General features: G+C 39.6%; 1 protein-coding gene across 3 annotated transcripts in view; it reads right to left on the reverse strand.

Moving 5' to 3' along the window:
• REPS2 (RALBP1 associated Eps domain containing 2) overlaps positions 1–25,368 on the reverse strand; it is a 172,563-nt gene that overhangs the window by 61,335 nt on the left and 85,860 nt on the right. For 2 of the 3 annotated variants that reach the window (XM_081126456.1, XM_081126454.1), the window contains exons 7-12: positions 23,063–23,126; positions 20,948–21,090; positions 13,962–14,056; positions 8,848–8,917; positions 7,351–7,404; positions 2,958–3,003 (exon numbers count right to left, since the gene is read on the reverse strand). In XM_081126456.1, coding sequence (XP_080982582.1) covers positions 2,958–3,003; positions 7,351–7,404; positions 8,848–8,917; positions 13,962–14,056; positions 20,948–21,090; positions 23,063–23,126 — 472 coding nt within the window. The remainder of the gene's footprint in view (positions 1–2,957; positions 3,004–7,350; positions 7,405–8,847; positions 8,918–13,961; positions 14,057–20,947; positions 21,091–23,062; positions 23,127–25,368) is intronic. The other variant, XM_081126455.1, reaches the window with a different exon arrangement.

Raw genomic sequence — 25,368 nt, forward strand, 5'->3', positions numbered from 1 at the left:
TGATGACAGGCACATATTGGATTGGGACAGATAAGCTGAAAGTAAGAATCAAATGTTCAAGGGAATATGCCACAAATGAAATTCAGGAAAGGAAAACACACATCAATCAGGTTGAGGGGTTTAGTTTGTCTTACCATGAAAAACACAGGTTTGGGGAAACTTTCAAAGCAAAAGCCTCCTCTTCACTTCCTCCCTGAGTCTGTGTCAAGGCAGTAGCTACCTAGGCAACTTCTGAGATTGTAATGCCAATAATGACATTTAAAGAAAAATGAACTAAATAATTTGCCAAAGGTTACACAGCTAGAAAGTTGCATAGGTTCGATTCAAACTCTAGTCCCTGCCTGTTTCCAAATTCCATTTCAAAAATGTTCTGATACTGCCTATGAGCCAAGGAAGAAATCTTTTGGTGGTAGCAGCTAGACTATTCATTAGAGGCTACTTATTTTCTAAATTAATTTTACTAAGTACATTAGTCTATTGCTTAGGAATAGGTCTGTGGATGAGTTCCCAATATGATTTTCTAAAAAGTGGACGTGTACGTCTGTTCTGTTCAGCTTCTCAGCCAACTCTGTGTCAAGAAAGAAAATAACCGTTGAGTCAGAGATACATCCTAGAGACAAATTAACCTCAGAAAACTCTTCTTAGAATGTAGGTTTCTTGGTGGTAGTGGGGTGTTCTTGTCATAAAATGTTTCAATCTTTAATAAAGCCACCATAATGGCATGTGGCATGCTCTGGGGTGGTCCCTGTAACACAACTGGCAAGACAGGCAAGGCAAAAGCATGCAGAAACTAACAGGAAGAATGCTCTAAAACTTTCAACCAGAATAAAAGGGAATTGATCTGAAAGGATGACAACATTTTCAAATGGGAACTCCTGATTTTAAAAGGAAATTAGAGACCCTAGCTAGAAATTAAAAGAACTTTCTATGCCAAATATAGCTTTAGTGACATTTATCATTCAAGAATGATAAGCACTCTACCCTATGTCACTTATCTCATTCCATTTTATTTCTCTATATAACCTGTGTATTTATATTTTGTTATGGAAAGCTAACTGAATATCAAATATGTGATACTGAAAAACTGTGGCTGCAGCCAATTAAAATATATATGTGCAGGGAATCAGCAAAATAATGAATGTAGTAGTGTTAGAATGGTGATTTTCCCTCTTTCCCTTATATTTCTACAGTTTTATTATTCTGAAAAGGAGGAAAAAGATGATTTGATCCAGTTGGAAGTAGTGAAATAAAAATATCCATCCCCCCAAAAAACAAAAAAATGCCACAAACTTTTGTGATTCAGTGTAAAACAATGTAGCTTTAACAATGAACCAGAGAGTTGTGCTATTGTTTAAAAAGAGAAAAGAAATGATGTAAGGGTCTGTTGTAAATGACCAAGGGGAAAAAACAAACAAACAAAGAAACAAAAGAAAAACCACAAATTAGACCAAGAGACTAATTCCTAAAAGAATCATATATAAAATCTAGCCAGTGAGATTAATCATAGAATATGTGACTATGAGATTTCGTAATTTCACTCGCTTTGGGAGAGAGAGGAAGTCAGAAGTGAAAGCTGTGAGGTTCAATTTATGGTTAACATAGAACACATAAGCAGATTTCTGCAACTGGAAGGTTTTTCCTATTATAAGGGCAGATAAATGTTACTATTCCTACATCCTAAAGACTACAGGCTAATTTGTAAAATATCCATTCATCCTTTTAAAAAAGGATGAGTAAATGTGGTAACCATAGAGAGAAATAATGACTATGCCTTTTCTCCTACCAAAATGAATTAGTGTAACTACTGTTTTTAAAAATATGAATATATGCCCAGCCGGGCGTGGCTCAGCCGTTGAGCGTCAACCTAGGATCCAGGCGATCCGGGTTCGATTCCCAGTCAGGGCACATGCCCGGGTTGCAGGCTGCAGCCGATCAATGACTCTCTCATCATTGATGTTTCTATCTCTCTCTCTCTCCCTCTCTCTGAAATCAATAAAGATATTTTTTTTAAAAAAATAAATAAAAATATGAATATAGATATCTGTACCTTCTATAAACAAGGAAACAAAACCCCAATTTGGAAAATCCAGACATAAAAGATGATACACTAAGGGGTACCTCTGATTTACAACAAGATTTTCTTAAGTGTCAATATTTCAAACTATGATCAGATTGAAATTCACTTTTTCAGGAATGCATCTAGCAGCCAAATGAGGAAAAAAATCACTAAGGGCCGAAGGAAAACGTGGAAAAGACACATGTAATGTCCTATCTTACACTGCAGTCTACTGGTGAAGAGGGTCCCAGTACCATCCTCCCTCTCTGATGTTCTATTGATTCTGTTAGTGTTACTGTGTCTGTCCTCGCTCCTCCCACCTGATGTCTGATGTCAGCCACAGCTCTGCCTCGTGGGCTCTCCCTCTTTTGCTAGCCTCTAGTGAGTGGAAAACTGTGAAGCCGAAAAGAGGCTCTAAGAGAGGATGAAACAGACCATAAGTACTTCTTACCTGAAGCTTTGCACTTCACTGGAGTCACCATAAGCATTTCTTTCCCTACTCTAGATTTGACCCCAGACTTCTTACTTTTTGGTGTTCACTTTGTCATGGTAGTAAATTTCAGTGTTAGTTACCTTCAAACTATATTTCCTTCTTTCCAAGGCTGCTTCCCCCTATTCATTATCATCCTGCAACAACTGGGGCATATCACACAAGCCACTTCATGTCAGGTGACCAGAGCGCAGCAGCCACCATCTTCCAGCACTAATAACACAGAAACGAAGAGTCTTCCAGTAGCGCTGCATGCTCCAGTCAGTCCCCTCATGACAGTGTACTCACCCACAGTCTAAGCTTCACATCAAAAGGCAAAGGAGATTGTGGGTTCGGCTTTGGGTTGGGGTTTTTATTTCTAGTCTGGGACAGGCACAAAGGGCATTAAAGCAGAAATTAAACAAACACTACCTGGATCTTGGTCTTGCTTTGAGACTGTTGGAATCCTTAGGAGTAGCTGAAACAAAGATTAATTTTTGTTTGCTTGGATTTCATTTCCGCAGTGAAACAGGTTTATTTACAACACCGGGGCTAGTACAGAACACATCAACAGGTCAACGTGAGGTACAGGTGTCCACGTGGAGAACCTGACCTCTTCCACAGTTTCATGACTTCGGAAATTTATTTCTAAAGCTAAAGGCACAACTGAAGGGAAGAAAAACCAGCATATTTTCCTTTCATCAGAATACTAAGAAGCCCTTCTCAACTCAAAATTGATTACCAAAGAAATTGCAGTCTAAAAAGCCAACCTTCTCAAAGGGTTGTCTATTTACATAACGATGGGTCCAGACTTGAGGATCTCTTGGTCTATCATGACAGCCTAGTGACAGATTTTGAACCAGTCTCCCCTGAAAGCTAGGAAGAAATCTATCGGGCTATATATGTTAAGGTTTTCTTAAAATACACTACCAGAGCGGCATGGCCAGAAGAAATCAAAGTTCCTATAAGTACGTTGCAATGCACTATGCAGCTTTTCCTAAAAGAAAATATTCTTGTGTCCCATGTCTCTATGACCAAATTGTACAGAGAATATTATGGCATGAAATCATTAAAATATTTTGTCAACCATACAACTTTTCCTTATCAAATTTCAATCATAAACCAACTTGCTCACTACCAACACCCATAAAGCCTACTTTCCCATCCCAGCTCGTTGGGAGTAATTAGAAACATTTACAAAAACATTAATATTCTTTTGATGTTTTCAATCAAAGACAACTTTAGAAACCACTAGCTATGCTGACATTCTGCAAACATTACAAATTTTTCATCATAAAATGTCATAAAAGTCATAGAAAAAGTGCTACTAACTAGGAACAAGGAAATACAGTTTATATATTGTTTGCACAAATCCTTCCAGAAAGAAAATGTCTCACTGCATCATCCCCTCCTCTTTCACATTGCTCCAAAGATAGAACCCTCCTTGGTACGAAGCAGCCTGGATTTACGAGGACCATTAAAATCCTTGAGTTAGATAAGCAGTGCAGGAAGGGGAGCTGAACTGCTAACAAGACACAAAGCAAACCAGCAATATATGTCCCCTTCCATGGGGTCAGCTGCAGAAGAGATACATTTCTCCCAACCTACGCATTTTGGCTTGTTGTAATGAGAATACAGGAATCCTTCAACTCAAACCACTGAAACGCTGCCAGAGTCCTGGGCAGCCCCAGGAGTCTGAGCTCTGTCTTACCCATTATCGCCAGAAACTAATCCTCCCAGCCCCCAGACATCAAAGGAAAGCAGCCTAAAGGAGCCTCTCCTCCAGCTAAGCTGGCTGCATTGGGGCTGGGTGGACAGTGAGAGCAGACTCACCACAGAGCTGGGGGCCACCCTCTGAGCAGGCTGCCCACAGGCAACTCCAGCTCCTTGGCCTCTTCTCCCTCAGGGCCTACTGCTTTCCATAAATATGTAGGTAGAAGTCTCAGCCATGTGAAAATACTGTTCACCAAACCAGACTGTAGTGACCGTTAATTCCTTTCCAATTGACATTATCTTTGTCTTTTTGCTGGTGTAGTAATGGGTGTGGAAGGCGGGGTAAAGCCTGCTGGTGAGAGATACACAGACAGATAGGGTGAGGGGTATAGATGAGCAGTGGAGACCAGTGCCTGAGCCATGAGGCCTAGGTGCTCCTCCTGGCCGCAACACTCACTAGCTATTAGCTCTATGAACCTTAGTTCCCTCACCTACAGAATGAGGAAAATAAAAATGCAGCCATTCCTCACAGGGAGAGACAAGATGGTGAAGGTACTTTAACAACTAAGTGTATTTTAGAATTGCAAAATATTACTGTTGTATAGTGCTAATTTTTCAAGCTTAGAAATCTGGTTTCTAAATTTAGTTCCCTCGAGGAAGCAAAGGAAAGGCAGGCGGGAGCAGATAATGAAAGGAGAGAACTGCTCTACCCCGTAAGACCACGGGGTGATAGGTGGCAACAAGGGCAGCTGCTAGAATCAGCAACGGCAGCCTGAAGACTACAGCGTGAGGGTGAACAGGCCGAATCCACTCAACATCACCTAGAGGCGTCAAGACAAAGACCACGACTGTGCAGTGCACTCTGCTGAATTAGCTGGAATATAATGTTGACTAAGAAATCTAGACTCTACTAATATATACACTTAAAGTAATTAAAAGGGTAAGGGCATATGGAAAAATATGTAAAAGGGATACTCCCATTCCCTGACAATAAAGTCCCACCCCATCTGTAACCTACCACATCGTCACCTTCATCACCATTACTATTACTATCACCACCACCCACTGTGGGCAAAAAGGTGCTTCTCCTTCCACCTGCAAAAACATATCCCAGGCAGGTCTTGGTAAGTCTCCACAGGTTTCTGATCAGAAAAGGCTGGAGGTCACTATTCTAGTTAAGTCTCCCATCAGCCTCTGAGCCCCTGAAAGTCAGGCTCAGCATTTGGAGCATGTGAATATCCGCAAAAAGGGTGAAGGCACGTTGTGTTGAAATCCTGGCAGACGCCAATGGGCAGATCATCACTTCTCCTTTAGCTGGGAAAGGGAAGAAGAATGCTAACTTCCTAGAATACTCCAGGCAGGCCATCTTTCCAAGAAACAGATGTGGGATAAGAACGTAAGCCTGGAATGTAATTCTCCAAAAGACAGCAACTCAATTGAGGTGAACTGTCCACGTGACACAGACAGCCATCCAGAATTAGAAACCACCACCTTGAAACTCCTATGTCTCCCGCTGGGAACCCAATTCCCTCATATCCACTCCAGAAAAGGGCAGCAGTGGGAAAACAAATCAGGAATCACACAGCATGCCCCAGGGAGAATGTGAAACAAATTCAGATGTACTTCACACACTGTGGCACACCTTGAGAGGTTTTATCTGATGACACCACTTCCTGTTCAATGAAGGAATGTTAACAATGATGTCTAAAGCTCACCCCAGAGAACACTTGATGCTCATGGAAAAAACAGGAAGAGCTATTAGCCTCAAAAGCTGTTAGAGAAGCAGCAATTTAACTCACTATATTAAATAGCTTTTGCTAATATCATAACATGAAGTTTACAAAAATTGGGATGTATCCACTTTAGCTCCACAAATTAGGGTTATAAAGAACCTGCCTCAGGCATCTCTCCTACACAAATAGAGCATTTTCCCCATGACAAAGGAATCCAAATCAGTTTCAAAAGCCAAAACTAGGTTTGAGAATTCCTACCACTTTTAGAGTCATGGATGACCTCAATTTTCTACTTCTTAACATGGTCTTCTAGAGGTAGCTGCTACCAAAATAGGCAACACATCAGAATCACTTGGGGGGCTGCCTAAAATTCAGATTCTTAGGCCTCATATCTGAAATCAAACACAGATTTTCATTCATATGCTCTCTCGTGCAATCGTGTGTGTGTCTCTCTCGTCTCTCTCCTCCTCCTCCTCCTCCTCTCACCTTCCCTCCTTCTCCTTCCTTCCCCACCTCTCCCTCTATTCCTCCTTAAACCTTGAATGAACTTCGCACTTGGGAAGTAATGTACTATAGCATAAGCCTCAATGTTATATTGACCCCTTTGTTCCAACTTTAAACAAATAAGCCTGGGATAACAGTTAGCTAACCAAAACAAACATGATTTACTTATTAAATATTAAGAGATAAAAAAGAAAGCAGGAATTTCTTTCATGTCCTCATAACCAGAGTTCCAAATAGTAACACCTTCCCTAGCTAGTTTGTTTTTAACTAGGTTCATCTTGGTTCAATGATAGGTCCATCAAGAGAGCTGAGGAAACAGGCCCGGCCATCTCCATGGTTCACAGATACAGTTCCAACTCTTCAAGAACCAGGGCAAACACAACTTTTATTTTTCTCCTTGGAATCCACTCCATGTATAAGAACATTTACTTGCCTTCCTGGTGGTAAAGTATAATAAAAATATTTGAGATTTTTGCTTTGGAAATGGGATATTTCAACTGCAGGCCTCCAATTGATTTACCCCATCAACTCCTTATTCTACACAGATATCAAAATAGCTTGTTGAAATCCTCTCAACTCTAAGCTTTCTCAATTTACACTTAGTAACAATGAGACTAAATTCAAACTGAGTAAAGGTTCCAGTAAAACCTAAATTCAGAACTTAAGAAGAAATCACCCTCTTCTCATACCTGAAAAGGGGGAAGGGGTAAAAAAAAAAAAAAGCAAAAAGGTTTCCTTGTAATAAAACACAAGACAAATATTTTGAGAGAAATATACATTCTATCACAGATGTGCCACTCTTCTACTTACTAAAACGACTGGGGGTTTTTAATCAGAAATAATTACATAAATATATTAAAGTGGTTTTCTCCTACCTGGATCCTCAGGCGTGTCCTTTGGTAAGGCTTCATCTGTAGTACTTTTCAAAGCTAGTGATGTTTTGTTTTTAAAGAACAGAGAGAGAAAGAAGAAAAGAAAGAAAAAAATTATGTTTTATTTCTCTGACACATTACATTAAAACAAAGAATCTCTAATCATCACTTGTGAAAATGGTGTTACAAACTTCTATAACTGCTATAGCACTTACTAAAACAATAAAGAACTTTTAAAGTATGGAAATAGGTTCTCCCAAGAGAACAAAGCAATTATTTTCAACTTTCCGGAGAGAGCGCCTCTAGTGGCTAAGAGAAGTATTACCAGGAAATATTAGCAATTTCCCCTTTCATTCCTGACATCCGGACCAGTGACATCAGAATCGCTCTTGGAGTAAAGCCCAGGCTTCAGTATTTTAGAATTCACTTGGTTATTCCAATGTGCAGCCAAGGCTAAGCCCTACTAATTAATAAAGAGGGTAATCAGAGTACATGCTGCTGTAGACAATGTCCAGTTCTGCCTGCCTCTCCCAAACATGCGACTATTGTTTCCTCAGAGAAAACTTATTTTTCATGTTTAACTCCCATACAAAGCTGCATCAATGGCAGGTCTCAACAATAGAACCTGATATAGCTTCAATGATTTTTAGTCTCTTCAGATAAGCCTCTCATTCATGGGTAGTAAATCAATATAAATAATAGAAGGAAGACTGGCTTGAGAGTTAGAAAATCTTGATTCGTATCCTCTCTCTTTTCTTACTAAGCAAATGATTCCTACTGCCTGAACTTCAGTTTACTCATCTCTGAATTTTAGGCGATGAACATACCAGCGTCCCTTCAGTTTTGTGAGGGCTGGATAAGATAGTTTATGAGAAAGAATGTGATAGATTATGAAGCATTATACAGAAGTATGGAGTCGGTGGGGGGGGTTCCTCCTGCTCTTCTAGATATTCCCAGGCCAACTTATCTCTGTGCTTGGTGATAGCTATAACATGGATCACTGTGCTGCACTCATGCACCCAGTAAGGTAGGCAAATTGTTGCTGGGCTCGACGTCACAACCCCGCACCCACAGTCACAGGTAATAAAGCCCAGGGACAGAAAATCTATCCAGAAGATAATTTCGTCATGGACTAGACCTGTATACAAAGGTGCATTTATGTTGATGCTCTGAGATCACATCTGCCAAAATAAGGTGCTAAACTCTCAATTCTTTCAGCTTCCAGTCATTTCCTAGTTAGTATAACCAGATTCCAATGTAAAGAGCCAGGATAGCCTGAGGATCAGCAGTGAGTAAGAGGCCAATGAGCTGGGGGGGGGGGGCTTGGACACTCAAGCTCTTGTTACTCCTTTATGAACTATAGTTGTGGGACAACAATTTGAACTACTTAATCCACCCAAATGTGTTCATATGCTCTAGAAGCCAACCATTCTGAGAGAAGTGGATAAACAAAACAAAGGCAGAATGTCCCTAAAGGAAAAAAACTCATTCTTTTCATACCTTGTTTGTTATCACCAGTCATATCTTGGGTAGGAACAGGAAAGTCAGCCATGTCTTTAATAGATAACTTCTTAGAAAAGGAAAGAAAATTAATTATACAGGTTGAATAGAAATTAAGTGATGTGCACATATAATGAAAATGTTTTAAAAGCTATATATCTAGCCAATACTTCTGTCTTCAATAAACCCTGACATTTAATACTATTTTGTTTTTTTAGATTCCTAGTAAGGGCTAAGTTAATTTGTATTGAAATAGATATATGCATAGAGAAAAAGTAACAATTCAGATTAAGGCATATATATAGATCACATATTAAATCTGAATCCCGTGTGGGATTAGGCCAGAGAACCTTATACCATTTGTCCATTCAGTCATTCATGTACTTTTTCACAAGCAGAGAGAAGTTCTGACAAGTGGCCCCATAAGGTGGGTTAAGCAGAGTGTGTTCTACCCTGATTCAAATAGCCTCCTTATTTTGGAATAAGAGAATTTTACTGATGAGCAGAACAAAATTTCCTCCTAACTCACTCATGAGAAAAGTTTTCACTTACACTAATAAGATGAATACCCAAATTGATCAAGTATTGGTTAGTTTCAAATTCTGTTTAAAATCTACTTGCTATAAGTTTATTTCTTATAAAGGCTCAATTAACATGCACTCAAGGACTTTTGACAGAATAAAGAATAACATATATTCATATTTGCTATATATATATATAAACAAATTCTGGAAAGATATCAAAAAATTGAAGGGTGACTGGGTACACAGAGGAAAGGGATGGGAGGAGGACTTGTCACTATATGCCTTTTGATATTCTTTTTATTTTAAACATATCCAAAAAATCAAATAAAGATACATTTTAAAACTTAAAGTAGGGTAAATTCCTGGAGCTACCTGGTGCTCCAAAAGATTAATTGGTTTACCTCTAGGAATCTAAACAACCAGAGAGATAAACAGTACTTCGGGGGGGGGGGGTATTTATTTATTTTTAATACTTTATTAAATTTATTGGGGTGACAATGGTTAACTGTCCTAAAGAATGGAGTTATAGTATACTGCTTGGTAGTAATCTGATCTAGGATTTAATCCTCAGGCAGGTCATTCTTGGCATTACAATGAAGTGTCCAGATGTAATTTCCTATTCAAAGTTTACTATCTCCAATGGAACAAAGAATGTATCTTGACAGTGCCTTTCTTCCATTTTCTTCTCCCAGCTAGATTATAAACCTGATCCTTAGAAGAAGAAAATGACTTAGGAGTAGAAAATGTAGATAAAAAGAAGTCCAAAAAAGAGTTGAAAGAAATTTTAAAAATCTAAATAAATGGAAAGACATCTCATGCTCATGAATCAGAAAACTTAATGTTGTTAAGATGGCACTATTCCCCAAACTCATCTACAGATTCGGTGCAATTCTTCTTGATTTTCTGCAGAATTTGGCCAGAAGGGCCTAAATTTCATATGGAAATGCAAGGAATCCAGAACAGTGAAAATATTCTTGAAAAAGAAGAACAAAGTTGAAGGACTCACACTTCCCAATTTCAAAACTTACCACAAAGTTACAGTAATCAAGACAAAGTGATACATACTTGCATAATGACATATAGATGGGATATCATTGAAAATCCATAAATAAACCCTTACATTTATGATCAAGTGATCTTCAACAAAGGTACAAAACAATTCAATGGGGGGAAATTGCTTTTTCAATAAATGATGCTGGAATAACTAATAATCCACATACAAAAGAATCTGAAGTTAGACCTCTTCCTCACAGCATACACAAAAATTAACTCAAAATAGATCACAGACCTAAATATAAGACCTAAAACTATAAAACTCTTAGAAAAAAACAAAGGAGTAAATCTTCATGACCTTACATTAGGCAATGGTTTCTTAGATATGACACCAAAAGCACAAGCAAGAAAAGATAGATAAATTGAATTTCATCAAAATAAACATTTGCGTTACAAAGGATGCTATCAAGAAAGGGAAAAGAAAAAACAAAGAAAGAGGAAATACTTACAAATTATATACGTAATAAGGGACTTAGATCCAGAACATATAAAGAACACATAACTCAATAATAAACAACCCAACTTATAAACAAAGGAATTAAAGAGACATTTCACCAAAGAAGATATACAAATGGCTAATAAGTATACAAAAAGATGCTCAACATCATTAGTCATTAGAAAATTCAAATCAAAACCACAGAAATACCACTTTAACTCCCCCCAGGATGGCTAAAATAAAAAACACACACTACAACAAATGTTAGAAGGATGTGGGGAAATTGGAACCCTCACACATTGCTGGTGGAGGAATATAAAATGCTGCAGTTGCTTTGCAAAGCAGTTTGATAGTTCCTCAAAAAGTTAAACACAAGTTATAATATGATCCAACAATTCCACAACTAGATATATACCCAAGATAATTGAAAACATGTTCACACAAAAAATTGTACATGCCCAGCCAGCGTGGCTCAGTCGTTGAGTGTCTACCCATGAACCAGGAGGTCACAGTTCAGTTCCCGGTCAGGGGACATGTCTGGGCTGCGGACTCGATCCCCAGCAGGGGGCGTGCAGGAGGCAGCCGATCAATGACTCTCTCTCATCATTGATATTTCTATCTTTCTCTTCCTCTCCCTTCCTCTCTCTGGAATCTATAAAAACACACTTTTTTAAAAAAACTTGTACATGAATGTTCATAGCAGCATTTTTTTCTAACAGCCCCAAAGTGTAAACAACTCAAATGTCCATCATCAGAAGAATGGGCAGACAAAATGTAGCATATCCATACAATGGAATACTATTCAGCAATAAAAAGGAATGAGGCACTGATAGAACATGAATGAACTTTAAAACATTAAACTAAGTGAAAGAAGCCAGTCACAAAAGACCGCATTATTATATGATATGTCCAGAATAGGCAAATTCAGAGACAGAAAATAGATTAGTGATTACCAGAGGCTGGGGTGAGGGGGAATAGTGAATGACTTAATGAATACAGGCTTTCTTTTTGGGGTGATGAAAATGCTCTAAAATTAGACTATAGTGGTGGTTGCACAGCTTTTAATATACTAAAAACCACAGAATTGTATGTTTAAATGTATGGTATGTGAATTATATCTCAGTAAAGCTGTACACAAAAGAAAGAAATCCAGTAATCTAAGAAACCCTGCTCAAGAGCAGTATGCCTGAAATTATAATCTTTAATTCTCGATGGAACATGATTACAGCTCTGCTGTCTTTAGAAAAAGATACACTGCTGAGCAAACTTCTCATGAGCTAAATCAGCTACAGCTTCATTCAAAACACAAACACCTGAGGGTGATATGGAATCACCCTCACAGGGCTGAACCAAGATCTATTTAAACTCCATGCACATATTCATGAAAGATTAAAAAGTTGCAGAAAGAACAATGAATGAAACAGTTTAGAAGAACATGGAATATTTAATCATTAGCTATTAAAGTCTGACCTATACTGCTCAAATGGCCAAACCATCAATTAACCTTATTACTTCATCCCTGAATTTTGTTTATTACATCATTAGCTAAAAGCACCCGGCCCCCAAAAATAACAATTTTGTTGGGAAAGAGTTTTTTGTTTTCTTTTGCTTTTTTGTTTCGACAAGACAAAGCAAAGACTAGGTAGCTTTTAACCTGCCCCCTCAAAGTAACCAGTTAAAGGATATAAAAGGATATAAAACTTAGCTTCACATAAGGTCTGCGTGCGTGTCAGTAATTAATTTCTCCAAAAAAAATTTATTTGTCTCTGTTGGAAGGGCCAAGAACATCTAACAGCATGGCAAGCTGGAACAAAACATTTATCTAGCAAGAATAAGAATTTATGGCACTTTTTAGTAAATCACCTAACAGCCTCATAATTTTACACAAGCAGGGGGAGTCATGGCAAAAACAAACAAAAACCAGGGCAACTGCATAAAAGGGCTATGAAGGTTATGTGTCCTGGCCTGACAGAAAAGCCTCTCCAGGCACTGCCAGCAGCCCCACAGTAGACTGAGGGCCATCAAAAGTGGCTAATTATTGTTGTATGTTTCTCCATCATATGTAATATACAGAAAAAGAAGTTTAAAAGGCCAAAACTCTTCAAAAGCACATCACTCCTCCTGAAATCATTTTTCATTACATCTTTTTCCCACAAGTAGAAATCTGTTGAGGGAAGTAACATGGAGGCTAGGACTCAAAGAAAGAGCAGCAGAGAAGCCAAGAGAGCTGCTACCAGAGGGAGCTCTGTAGGAGCAGGAAAAGAATAATCACACATAGTTACAAGAACTTAAAGAAATGGCCCTGTACACCGCCTTTGACTTCTATCATCTTGCGATGGTTTTAACTGGGGTCAGAGAACTGTAATAGGAGCCTACAAATAAACCTGCATTTATTAAACATTTCCAGATTTCTTTTAGGAAAGGAACAGCAGGTAACAAAAGCTGTCATCATCGCAATCATGATGATGATGATGATGATGATGATAGTGGTGAAATTAACAACAACCATAACAACCATTTATCGACACATACTGAAGGACCACTAAGCACATGGCTAAGACCCTACATCAATGGCCCACCATGGAAGGAATTTGGGTTTCTCTTGGGGATCATCCAAATTAGTCTTCATCTGGTCCAAAAGCTAAAAACCCTGAGGGAGAAGGCAGCTTTGAATGTGGTTTAGGTCCCTCATATATAGTTCTCAAACCTCCTCTCAAAACTGTTCTGGTTCATTATATTTTGTTAATTCTCAGCTACTAAAAATACAGCTTTACAATGTTTATTTCTGAATTAAAGACTGGTTAAAGTAAATAACTTGGCTAAAATTTTTCAGGCTTAGTTTGGCTATACTTCAATTTCCCCTCTAAAAAGTCAAGAGACTATTTTGCTTATTTCACCAAATCTAGTTTTAGGGAGAAAAGAAAAAAGATCATTATAAATGTATCTGGTGTCTAGATTTGAAAGGATGAGCCCCAAAGTAAGCGCTAACTATGAAGAGAAAATGTTATAAAAGTGGATTTTCCAGAGTTTGTAAAGCACATAGGCTAATGGATTTAATTCTAAATACAGCCTTAACTAATTACCATATAAAGATCTTTTACCTCCATCCGATTCAAGTCCCGGGGTTGTTGGTTTGCTGGCGTGGACTCAGAATAAGAATCAAATAACGCACATTCCCACTTGGACTTAGGAAAGGCTAAGAAGAAACAAAAGAATACCAACAGTCATACCAGGCGCTGTTTCCTATACAGCAACAGAATCAGCTGGCTCCTATGTACTGCTTACGGCGCGCATCACGCTGAGTTAGTATTTTAAGTTTTCTACATATACAACCTGGAGCTCCTACCATCCCCACTTCCACATGCTGAAACTGAGGAGCCAGAAGTTAAGCAAGGCCATATAGTTGGTGAGTGGCGGAGCAGGCACTTGAATCGCCAGCCGTCCTGCTAGAAGGTCCATCCTTTTAGCATTTCATGTTGTAACATAGTCATTTTCCACATTAGCCATTACTATCACAACACTTAAGTTTTAACTATGCTACTAGCATAATTTTTAAATAGTAGTAACTATGGTGATAGTTTTAATACTATGAACATTAACTAAGGAAATACTACATTTTAGCTATTCTTGTTGGAAATAGACAAGATCTTATGATAATATGTGCCCAAGAAAACTTAATAAAATAGTCCTTTCTTTTGGTTAGAAGGAATAACAAAAGTAAGAGCACAGGTTCTTACTGGTTTACAAGACAGGAAATAATCGCGTTATGAATTTCTAACACAGAACAGTGACAAGGGCTGTTAGTTGGGAGGCTGACTGGATCAGCATGAGGAAAAATCATACTACTAGGTAAGCTAACAATTAACACTCATGCTATTTCTTTTTTTATATATATATCTTTATTGATTTCAGAGAGAGGGCAGCAGAGGGAGAGAGAGAGATAGAAACACCAATGATGAGAGAGTCACTGGGGATCGAACCCGCAACCCGGGCATGTGCCCTGACCGGGAATCGAACCTCGATCTCCTGGATCCTAGGTCGATGCTCAACTGCTGAGCCACGCCCGGCCAGGCAACTGACGCTATTTCTTAGAAGTGGATTGTTTCACCACTTTGTCACCAAGTAATTACGAAAAAAATGTCTCAACAATTAGAAAATTTGTCAATATTCCAAAGAGGAAAAGCAGATTGGGGTAGACAATAAATAGAACCTACAAATCAAATTTGTCAAGACCAGCTATTAAGAAATCAAATTTTTAATGCCATGTGTGATATTATGATTTATAATAAAAATATATATTTGGTCTTAATTCCCATTTCTAACACAGAGCTCCCAAACCTCTGGGAATTTCCTAAGTAATGAGAGCAACAATGATGTCTCCTGTTATGTTAATGAGATGACTATTTTTTTTTAATTAATTTTTTGTTGTTGTTTAAAATATTACAGATGTCCCTTTTTCTCCCCAATGACCCGTTCCACCCCATCCCATCCCTCTCCCCACCATTGTCCGTGTCCTTGGGTTGTGCATAGATGCATATAAATTCTTTGGTTACTCTCTCCCCCTCCACCCACCCACCCTCCTCCTGCCCTCTGACATTTGTTAGTCTGATCCATGCTTCCATGTCATTGAATCTATTCTGTTCATCAGTTTATTAAGTTCTTTAGATTCCACATATAAGTGAGATCATGTGATGTTTGTCTTTCTCTGCCTGGCTTATTAATGAGATGACTTTTGAAACTCACCAAAGGATGTTGGCCAGGTTGCCCTGTGGTTAGAGGATTGGAACTTTCAGCCCCAGCCTCTTATTTCCCAGGAAGGAGAGAGGCTTGAGGTTGAATCAATCACCAACAGCCAATGACTTAGTCAATCATGATTATGTAATGAAGTCTTCATAAAAACCCAAAAGGATAGCTAGTAGGTCCCTTTTTCGGAGAGCTTCCATGTGCCACAGTGTTGGGCCCCAAGCTCTGTGGGGACAAAAGCTCCTTTGTCCAGGACCTCACTGTTAGATGGGCCAGGTACAGAAACTAGGGTACAGAAACTCACCAGGGAGGGAAGCCCCGGATGCCTAGCAAGAGACAAAACTGGGAAAACAAGAACCTTGTCCCCAGGGTAACTTATCCTCCCCTAGCATATGACTGTCATGAAGTTTAGACCCCCTGAGTGTTTCCTCCCTAAAGATAACATCTAGGCATCTGTTGTATTTCAGCTCCAGGCCCAGAAAAGCAGCAAAACCAGACAAGTGGTGCCAGGGCTGCCTCAGGACCAGCTGCCTTGACTAATGACCCCCTGCCCTGGCACGGACCAATCAGTGGAGACCATGGCCTTAAAAGAGCGCACCTGGAAAACTGATGAATGTTCTATTGAGACACTTCCCCTGAGACCACCCCTAAGATTTCCAGCTGAAAGAGGTAAATATGCTCAGGACAAAGGACCCAGGTCTCGCTCCCCACCAGGGGAGCACGCCAGTGCCATCCCCCTTCTTCCCTCCAAGGGGACCCCACAAGACTTGCAATTGGGGGGAGCAATGGGCAGCAGCAGCTCACCCCAGGCTTACCCCCTGAACCTGTCTCCAAGATCCCCGAAGCAGCCCAGCCTGGGCTCTCCGGTTAGTTCTTCCATGCACCTTCCTCGTTTCACTGCCCCTAGTATATTTTTGCTGCCATCATGGATCCAATACCCCTTGACTCAGTGCTATGTAGCCCTTCCCTTTGGATATCCCTATCCCCCTTCCTTAGATAAATTCAATTTTTCTTTATCCACTGTCTAAGATGGCTATTTAGCCTGCCCACCCACCACGTTAACCTTCCACTCACCCTTTGTATCTCTGCATCGTCTCTTCATCAGGTTGTTCCTTTAATATCCTTGGTAATAAATCAGTAATCTAGTGAGTAAACTTTAGCAAATTAATCAAACCCGAGGAGGGTGTTGCGAAAGCCTCTAATTTATAGCCAGTTGGTCAGAAGCACAGGTAACAACCTGGACTTATGACTGGCGTCTGAAATGAAGGGCCGTCTTGTGGAGCCTTTTACCTGTGGAATGTGATTCTATCTCTAGTTAGTGTCAGGATTGAGTTGAGTTCTCAGACACAAGAACTGTTTGTTGGTGTGGGGAAGCCTCCACATGTACAGGTTGGAGCTGGGTCTAGGAAATCTTTTCACCATGTTTTAAAAAAAAAATTTTGAATCAAGTGTTTAAAATGAATTGGCGTTGTTAATTCTTTCTCACTTTCCCATCCCCACCAGGTTTGAAATACCAACTTCCCTCTGCAGTAAAATACTGGCCAGTGAGTAACAGCTACCATAGACAGTTGAGTATAAGTAGCTTAAATTGTTCATTTCCTTACTCTGGACTGAATTTCACTGATATCAGGTCGGCAAACCATGGGCCCTAGTGATTTTTCTGACTATTCCAGGTGGTCTCACTCTTTTCTTGGTAAAAACAGCAAACACTTTTCCAAGTACTATTTCTCAATCTAGCCCCAAGAACAGTTTTAACAGAGATAAGATTTCTCTTTCTGGTTTATCAGTAATCTCACTAGAATTCCATGACTAATGCCTTATCATGAGGCAGTCATGCTGGGTAAAAAGCTAACACTTTCAAAAACTACAAATGCCATCAACTGCTAAATGTCCCTCCAGGGTGTCCTCATCTCTGCATCTCCCCTGTCACCTCCCTAGTGCCAGCCTCCCTGCAGGTCCTGACTGGACTACTGCCATAACCTGGTCTTGTTTCCACCCTTGCTCCTCAAAACCTGTCCTGTGGTCCGCAACCAGCAGGATCCTTTCAAACAGCAAGTCTGATTGTGTCAGTTCCTGTTTGAAACACATTTACGTCATTTGCCCAAGATTTGTGCCCCACCTTCTTCAGCCTCATCCCATCCCCTCCGGCCCTGGCTCTTTGCGCTCCAGCCACTGTGACTTGAACTTTACATACCTCCCATGTTCCAAGTCCCCCACCTCAGGGCTTCTGCAACATACCTGCTGCCGGCTCCGCCAGAGGCCACTCTTCCCCCTCCTTCACCTACACAGCCCTTAGCTCATCCTTCCTGTCTCAGCTCAAACATTTAAGGAAGTCTTCCTTAAGGTCACGCATCCTCTTACTGCAGCTGTATTTCCCCTTTAGAGCACCTATCACTGTCTCCAATTATGCATACCTGAGTTTATTTAACGTCAGTCCTCTAACTGCCAGCAAGTTCCATGATGGTAGGAACTCTCTTTTATACCGCATTCTGACCAGAGAGGATAACCCAGTGCTTTTCATTGTAAGTACTGAAATATTATTAACAAACTATGGTAAAAATCTATACCAGAATCTACTGTCACCCAGACATGAAAATATCAAAAGGCCTACGTTTAAGCCACCAAATAATCCAACATTTCCTTCCAACTCTGCCCTTGAATTTTCACTGTCGGGGGGAAATCAGATACAACAATTCCTGTTTCATTATTTTATTGAAAACAAACGTATATAGTTGTGAATGCATCATGGTATCAACCAAATTTATACTCTTCACTAATCTTGTTGAAAACTGGATTAGATTTTTTTAAAAGAGTAAATACAGATCAATTAGAAAACTGTTGGAACAGGAGCTAAGTTTTTTAAAAAGCCAAAGGGATACCGTAAAAATGAACCCTCCAAATCAACAGGATCACTCATATTTCAACGTCTAAAAGCACAGAGAAGATCTAGAAAGTCCTGGCCATTTTCTTGAGTTGTATACAAAGATAAACAAGGGTGATAAAACATTAAGGTAACATCTAAACCTCAGGGTTTGCCTAAAATATACTGTCATTGAGTTTGATAGGGATTTATGAGGTCTCTCATGTTTTTTGTTAGAATTACATAAATATTATTTAAGATTGATCCTATAAGCACTGGAAATGGTGTGCAATTTTTGTTTAATTGAAGGGTATGTGATGGATTCCTCAGTTTTTTCTGTATAAATGCATGCTGACAGCTTTCACAGAAGACCAGGAAGAAACAAGGGGCTTCCTTCCAAATTAAGTGACATGCCTCATGGCTGGCGCTCTACTTCACAGACTCCCCTCTACTGCATAAGCAAGGCAAAAGCAGCCATCTGCAGCAGTAAGGGAACCAAGAGGCTACTTCTCCACTGTTAACACATTTTTTGCTCAGGGCTTTCCGATTTGTAAAAATTTTATCAGTGACTTTTGAAACAGCCCATAAAAACACCTGGACACCTACAAAGTGACTTCTCGAACAAGGAATCAGGACAACTGGCATAGGTTCCACAGCCATACTGCATCAGAATAAAATAGCATTTAAAAAGACCCCAAAACAGAAAGCTAAGTGTGGGCATGGGAGATGAAGTGACCCAGGACTCCCCAGGGCTTACAAGAGGAAACAGTGACGGTATTAAATATAACTAAATAGCTCTGGAGCACACTTTGGCCCTTTGGTCAGCAGCTCATCTCCATTAGAGAGAGACAAAGCCCCACACGGCCCCACTTCAAGGAGAAGGGGTTCCTGGATGACCATGCACTGATTTGGTAATGGGAGCCATGCAGTTGCCAAGATAGCCCAAGGAATATTGGTGCTCTTTTGTCTCAATCCAAGAAAGAGAGAGGGAGGGAAAGAGGGAGGGGGAGAGTGTGGGAGAGGGAGAGAAAAGAAGATGAGGAGAGGGAAGAACAGAGAGGGAGAGACACCAAAGAAGAAAGAGAGCAGTTTGTCATGATGCCCAATTGCACACTAGTTCCTGAAGACCCCTGAGGGTCTTCCCCAACCTGTAAGGAAGGGTAGCAGGCTGAAGTTATAGCATGCTGTAGTCAGAAAGCAACTGCTTTTAGCAAAGCCCAAGCTCTGAAATGGGTAGTAACTTTTGCTCTCTGAAGCCTCCCTTCATACATGTGATGGGACCTTTTAAGGAGGATTCCAGAATGGGTCACTCTTTCCTAATATGTTTACCTGTCACTGGCATCAGCCACATACTTGGTCTCTTCCCTTCAAGTCTCAGCTCAACTCCCTCCACCCTCTCACTACCTAATACAAAAAATGACAGACTTTTTATTTAAGAGTCAGAGACCCCAACACTGACTTAGATAAGTCATTGACCACTTTGAATCTGGTGTCGTTATGAGGAGAGGACAAGATAAGATAATTTAAGGCCTTTTCCAGATCTAACCACAAAACTTATAGTCTATTAATGACTAATCACATTTTCTTTTGACACTGCTCCCTCTTGCCAATAATCATCCATGACTAGCTCTCAGGTTTTGGAGAGACCTTGTCTGCCTAAAAAGTGAGAAAGGTTGTTGAAAGCACCAGATGTTTCTGGACCCTTTCAATGGAAGCTATACTTCTCCGAGTAATAGAAATCAGATCATTGCCCACTGCCTCTGAAAAGAGCAAGAGAAATTGCTAATTTGTCCAGTTTTCCAAAGGAATTGATATAAATGTTGGATACACCATGACTCTTTCCTATCCAAAGGGTGTGTGGAGTAACTTTATTAATGAGAAAGAGAGTTCTATTCCAACCTTCTGGTATGCTGGAATGTTCTATATCTTTATCTGATTGCAGTTACATGGGTGCATACATATGTAAAAATTCATCAAGTGTATATTTAAGACTACAGCACTTTGCAGATTTCACTGCTTATGTAATTTCTTTTTTTTACTTTTTCATTATGTATAACAGTTTTATTTCAGTTCCTTGCCCAAGGCCACTTGGGGACACTAGGATGTGCCTAAAGACGTCAAGTCAGCACTTGGCTATAAAGGAAGATCTTCCTCTTCATTTTATATCAGCTGGGAGATATAGTAGCTGCTTACATCACAATTTTCATGAAAGTGTAAGTGACTTTGGTTCAAATCCATCCAGATAGTGCTAGAATGAAAATAACAGATGACTCACACCCAGATCATCCTATTACTCATAAGATGTGAAAGTCTAATATTGGTTAAAGGATATTAACCAATATCCTTTATTGGTTAACCTTTATTGGGAAGTCCAAAGGACTTCCCAAAGGACTTCCCAAAGTGTCTGGACAGTTAAAGAAACAAGTTTCTTATAAGGCCTGGATGGAAAATGTCTAGGATTCAGGATCTAAGATGAGGCCTTACCTGCTTGCAGGTACTCTGGCTGCAGAGTTGGAGGGAGGCCCTCGGGCAGTGGGTAGCCGTTCTTCCGGGCCACAATGAGATGAAATGCAGCACAGAACTCAGGCAGGGTCAGGGCTCCATCGCAGTCAGCATCACTAAGTTCCCTAAATATAACAGATGTCATGAATACCGAACACGCAAATACAATTCCCAGGCTCTCTGGTGGTAACCCTGCCGAGTCCCCAAACCCATATGAAATCTCAGGCGGCCACTTGGAGGAAGAAAAAGTATGACTGACAGCACTGGGATCAGTAGTACTTTATAAATAAAAATTTAAATTCTTCAGGTTCTCTGGCAGGTCTGTTTTACAATGCTAATTACACAAGACAAGCAACTATGGCACAAAAGGTAAAATGATGCCCAGAATTCCATAGCCATAGCCATTCAGTAAATGTGTGGTGTGAAGAGCTCTTGACTTTGTGCTCAAAATAGTCAGAGGAAGGGCTGGGCCCTGGCACTTTTGCAGTTCTCCCAGCCATTACACAGTTACTGGAGCTCAGGAATGAGCGCTTCATTTTTTCAGCTTTAAGGAAAAACCTTGAACTTTTTGAGTCGCACAAATGTTGCATCAAAAATTTGCTTGAGAATCCCCTCCTGGGAAAATATAAGTAAGCTCAATAAATACTGGATGAATTATGTTTTCAGATAAAACTAGCAACTAGGGAAGGCTGGAACCAGATAAGACAGAAAGGAAGAAAGGGAGAGTCTGGAAAAGGCTTATCTTTGCTTCAGTCATTGTTTCCCACTGAAAGGCACAGACCTCTTTACTCAGCACAAAAGAAGCCTATTTGCCAAAGTAACTAAGACCCTCTAAGCTCAACCAGTCTCTTCTGTGTACAGAGAGACAAGTATACTTGTGTTAGGACAAGTAGAGAGATAAGATATATAAAAACGTACCAGAAAAGTGTTACTATTTGAAAGAAAGAATATCAAAGGTAAGTTCCATTCACATCCTCCTCCCCCTCAAATATTTAGAATGTACCAGCCCTAAAATAGCAGCTCCCCAGTCTGAGGAATTGGGGGACTGCTGCCAACACTGGATGGAGAGAATACCATTCAGCTTTTATGTATATGTCCCCACAAAAAGATAGGAAGCTTCATGCCAATTATGGTAAGACTGGGAATTCTGCCAAAACAGATTGTATGCTTTTGAAAATGATAATTTCTTTGTTCCCTAGCTTTAAAATCTAATATAAGGCTTGTAGTCAAAAAATTATGCTAGAATATATGCTGATGAATAAATCTAGCTCAGGATCCCAGGTACACTGGCACGCACAAGGATTACTGCAATTGTTTTGCAATAAAATGCACAAAACATGACAAAATGCTATCATTTCAGTAAATCTCATGAAAAAAGTTCTACATAAATATTCCAATGTTTTAATTATATATTTATAGCAGCACAGTCTGCTGCCCAGTTGTGAGGAAGAACAGCCCACACGCAGCCGGGAGTTTATGGAGGCACCAAGCGTCTTCATAAACGCAAGTGGAGCCATCTGGACCGTCCTCGCACCGCCCTTTGGAGCCAGGGCTGTGGCCAGCTCGGCAGCAAGGTGCAGCGCATGCCACAGCTGCAAGTCTGAACGAGGGCCCAGCTGATAAACACCAGCCAAATTTAGGAAGCGAGAATAGGCAAATTTAACTTCATTCCAAAACATTTGTGGACCTTCTTTCCACCTGGCCTCATAAAATATTACAAAAAATAGCTTTTCAAGGTCCTCTGGTTGCTTGCATCACACCAAGCAGAAAAATCTCAAAATAAAATACACAAGATGGAAATTCTCATATGCCCACACAATTGCTTAGACTGAAAAGGAATCTAGATGAAGATGATAATTAGGAAATTACTTTTTAAATAATAGCTAATACATACAGTGTGCAGTATGTGCCAGACACTATTAATTGTGATTTTCACATAACTTATTTAATTTTCACAACAACAAAAATTTAAATTCTATTCACTCTGTTAGTCTGTTAAAAAACCATTAAAAAATAAGACTTTTAAAATGCAACAATAGGAACTAAAGAATGAATATGAATGACTGTAGCATACCATGTGGCATTAATTGTACTTACCATATATAGGAGAGTTCTGGAATTGAAAGCTTTGATTTGGTGAAGAAGTTCTTGGCCACTGAACCTGTCAACAGCCATTGTTTAAATAAATCATTAATTAATATCTAGAGCAGCTTTTATATTTAATGTCAATGAATCACCATTTTTTCTTTCAACAATCCCTACCATCTAACCACAAACACAACATTTATTAATTAAAGCAACTACAAATCATGTGGCTAAAAACAACATGTGAACATCATTTAAAAGAATACATAAATTAGAATAGGGTAAAAGAAGCAATGACATAATACTTATTATGACATGCAAATTATATCAATTAATTCCTGCTTCATTTTTACTGAAAATGTGTAAAATTTAACTAAAAATTCAAAAGACAAATTTTGAAATTATTAAAGTAAAAATCTGTCAAGCACTTTTAATAAAAAACTGATATACGCCCTGCCAGTGTGGCTCAGTGATTGAATGTCGATCTATGAACGAGGTCACGGTTTGATTCCCGGTCAGGGCACATGACCAGGTTGCAGGCTCGATCCCCAGTAGGGGCGTGCAGAAGGCAGCTGATCAATGACTCTCATCATTGATGTTCCTATCTTTCTCTCTCCCTCTCCTTTCCTCTGTCTGAAATCAATAAAAACATATAAGAAAATTTTTTAAAAAGTAACGCACAATCATGGTAGAAAATAGCCAAAGGAAGAAAATTAACACCATTAATCTCATCACACAGACATATGACAGGCCTCTTGAGAAAGGTTTATTATTTTTTTTAATTGATTTCAGAGAGAAGAAGGGAGAGGGAGAGAGAGAAACATCAATGATGAGAGAGTCATTGATCGGCTGCCTCCCACAAGCCCCCAGCTGGAGATCGAGCCAGAAACCTTGGCACATGCCTTGACCAGGAATCAAACCTCTATCCCCCAGATCATAGGTCGATGCTCAACCGCTGAGCCACACCGGCTGGGCAAGAAAGTTTTGGTGAGATTTAAGCTCTTTGGTGGCTCTTTGAGAAACTTATCCAGAACCTCTTGCTACTTTCTTTAATCATTGTAAATTTACCAATATCAATTTAAAATCATATATTCATTCTAATACTGTTTTAACTAACCTAGTTATGAATAACTGGAAAGGAGCAAAGGGAAGGCGAAATATTATAGAACTGCACTTAAGTTCCAGCTGCACTTAAAATGTTGGACCCAACTATTATTGAGATTGAAATGTTTATGCTTTCAGGTCTCAGAACAGTTTCACAGTTCAAAAGCCTCAATTTGAACACATAGAATAGTCAAATCAAAGACCCAACCTCTATTTTAAGCTGATAAAGTCAAGAGTCATTCCATGGCAATTATGTCTTTTAATTGGCATTAAAACAATGAATTATAATGGACTCTAAAGCAGACCTATTTTCCTTTAATAGATTATTATGGATCAAAGGCAAAGGGCCCTATAAACCCATGAGCCTTCTCCCCAAAAGTATCCTGGAAATAATCCTGACATATGACTTTCGGCCATCAAAGCAACTACCTTGTCCAAACATTTGTCAGAAATGTCTTGAAAGCCTATTTACCAGCTATATAGACAATGTCCCTCATGTCATTCTTCTTTTCCCGCCTTGACATCCTTTCTCTAAATCACATTAGGCCCAAACTCATAGCTAGAGACCTGGCGTGGCCTTCAGAGAGTAGAGACTGCCACAGCATGGTGCCCCAGAGAGGTCAGGTAGAGCGCATAGGGAAGCCGACTGCTAACAAGTTCAGTTGTGCCCTGGCTGCCCCCTGCCAAAAGGGGAAGCTAATGAGAAAGACCCAGTGCTTCCTCATTTGGTACTGACAAAAGTTCAAATCATGAGCTGGAACCCTCAGCACAGCTCCACCCCCAACCACTGTAGAAACCCCAAGCCAGCCTCCTTTCCTTTTTCTCCAACCATTTTCATACCTTGCTGGGGAGCCACATGAGGGGCACACAAGGGAGAAGAGAGGCTTAAAAGCTGTCAGCAGTCAAACATCAAAACACGAATTCAGACTTGTTATTAAGTCTCTCAGTCCAGAAAATTACATTTACACACAGCACTGATATATCAGGGATATAAGAGTAGCACACCAAATATACATAGATCTTTATAAAATAAAGACGAGTAACCCAATATAAAAATGGGTAGAGCTATGAGAGTTCACAGAAATAGATGCAGCTGACTCTTAATCATATATAAAAAAAAGGTTCAACCATGTTTATAAAAGATCTGTACATTAAAAACACACGAAGATACAATTTTTTTTAAAAAAATGTAGATTGTGAATATAATGTGAATA

Source organism: Miniopterus schreibersii, assembly GCF_964146895.1.
Source record: "Miniopterus schreibersii genome assembly, chromosome: X".
Classification (NCBI taxonomy): domain Eukaryota; kingdom Metazoa; phylum Chordata; class Mammalia; order Chiroptera; family Miniopteridae; genus Miniopterus; species Miniopterus schreibersii.